Source organism: Spinacia oleracea, chromosome 5 (genome assembly GCF_020520425.1).
Source record: "Spinacia oleracea cultivar Varoflay chromosome 5, BTI_SOV_V1, whole genome shotgun sequence".
Lineage (NCBI taxonomy): Eukaryota > Viridiplantae > Streptophyta > Magnoliopsida > Caryophyllales > Amaranthaceae > Spinacia > Spinacia oleracea.
The window spans coordinates 119,148,527-119,150,119 of record NC_079491.1 but is presented as its reverse complement, the minus strand read 5'-3'; the positions used below and the strand labels follow the sequence as shown (position 1 = coordinate 119,150,119).

The 1,593-nt window shown below is 32.6% G+C and overlaps 1 protein-coding gene across 1 annotated transcript; it reads right to left on the bottom strand.

Moving 5' to 3' along the window:
• Positions 1–226: 226 nt before the first annotated feature.
• Positions 227–1,183, bottom strand: LOC110777821 (protein FAR1-RELATED SEQUENCE 5-like). The gene has a single exon (XM_021982407.1). It carries the CDS (start codon positions 1,181–1,183, stop codon positions 227–229), a length of 957 nt encoding a protein of 318 aa, XP_021838099.1.
• Positions 1,184–1,593: the final 410 nt, after the last annotated feature.

Below are 1,593 nucleotides of genomic sequence, written 5' to 3'. Positions count from 1 at the left end.
GAATCATACGATTCCCAAAGTGCAAATATTCTTCTGTCCAAACACTCACAAATTTATGTTTCACAAGAATCCATGTGCTAGCTATATATTTTATGATGTCATTATTTTCTTTGTATAAAAGTTGCAAAAACAACCAGCTTTCTTCAAATTGTTCTTCAGTTTCTGCATATACCATTGCATTCCACATAGACATAAACACATCCCAATCTTCTGTTTCCTTGAAATATCATTTGCATTTGACAACTATATTTTTTTGGATGTGCCAAACACATAATAGATGAGTGGTTTCGGGAAATACAATATTTATAGCACTTATTAACGCCAATTCCCGATCAGTAACAATGACTTGTGGTTGACAATTTAATCCTAACATACTACTAAAATTTTTCAAATCCCAAACATAGTCCTCTTCTTTCTCACTTCGTAAAAGAACAAAGGCAGCATAAAATGACTTGTTCAAACTTGTCATTCCAATAATGTCAAGTAATGGCATGCCGTACTTATTAGTCTTATAAGTGCAATCCATCACAAATACAGTGGAATATCTTTTAGCTAGCATGATTGATCTTGGGTGAGCGAAAAACACATGGGTTAAATGACCTCTATCGTCTTTCACATAAGTAAATGTGAAACCTCCTTGTTCAAGTTCTTCAAAGAGAGCTTGAATTAGAGAACGATTGCCCAAACTCTCTTTCTGAATTTTGGATTTCAAATTGTATATCGTTCGAGCTACAGCTTGAAGATTAGGGTTCTTTTGTCGCAATGAGGAAATAATTTGGCGTGGTTGAATTCCGGCCAATGACATTTTTTCAATGTCTTTTATTTCTTCCTTGGTCAGACAACGAGATGAAGGATGACCAGACATGTCTTCTGAAGGGTCATGATTATGATTATTATTATTTATCTCTAATCTCCAAAATTCTCCTCCAACCAGTTTCGCTTGAAGTTCAAAGGGACAATTTATAAGTCGGGTACAAGTTATCTTTTTTCTATTGTCTATGGAAATTTTTCCCCTATTGCGATACTTACCACCTCTATCACAACAAAGCACAACATATTTATCCTTCTTAGAGTCTCTAATAGATAATCCATACCCTTTTGCCGCATAAAATTGTCTTGCTTTTTGAATAAGTTCTTCACGATTGTGAAACTTCTCATGAAATAATGTTTCTACTTCATCCATCTTGACCCTATACGTCAAATAAAATCATTTAAATAAATTGTGCCGATAACGCTACACTTACACCAACATTAAAACATAATTTAATATAATTTCTAATATTAATTCTGATGAATCATATCAAATATAAATATAATTTAATTTGGTTTAATTTTAAAATAATATCAATTGGTTGTATTCTCCCAAATGCATTCATCATGTACAAACGAATTAAAAGGGTGTTTATAAAGTGCATGTATTCAATTTTATGCATTAAAAAAACAGAAAGAAACAAAGATGCTGTAAAATAATTGATCGAATGAATATAGTGCGACGGTAACAGACAATCATACCTTGTTAATTGCAAGTCCGGAGATCTATGTTTATGCGCACTAACTTTGCTGTGATAAATATTGTGCTAGTAGCTTTTAGGG

What these genes read in the sequence shown, in the direction of transcription:
- LOC110777821 (XM_021982407.1), bottom strand. Translation starts at nt 1,183, where the DNA reads ATGGATGAAGTAGAAACATTATTTCATGAGAAGTTTCACAATCGTGAA.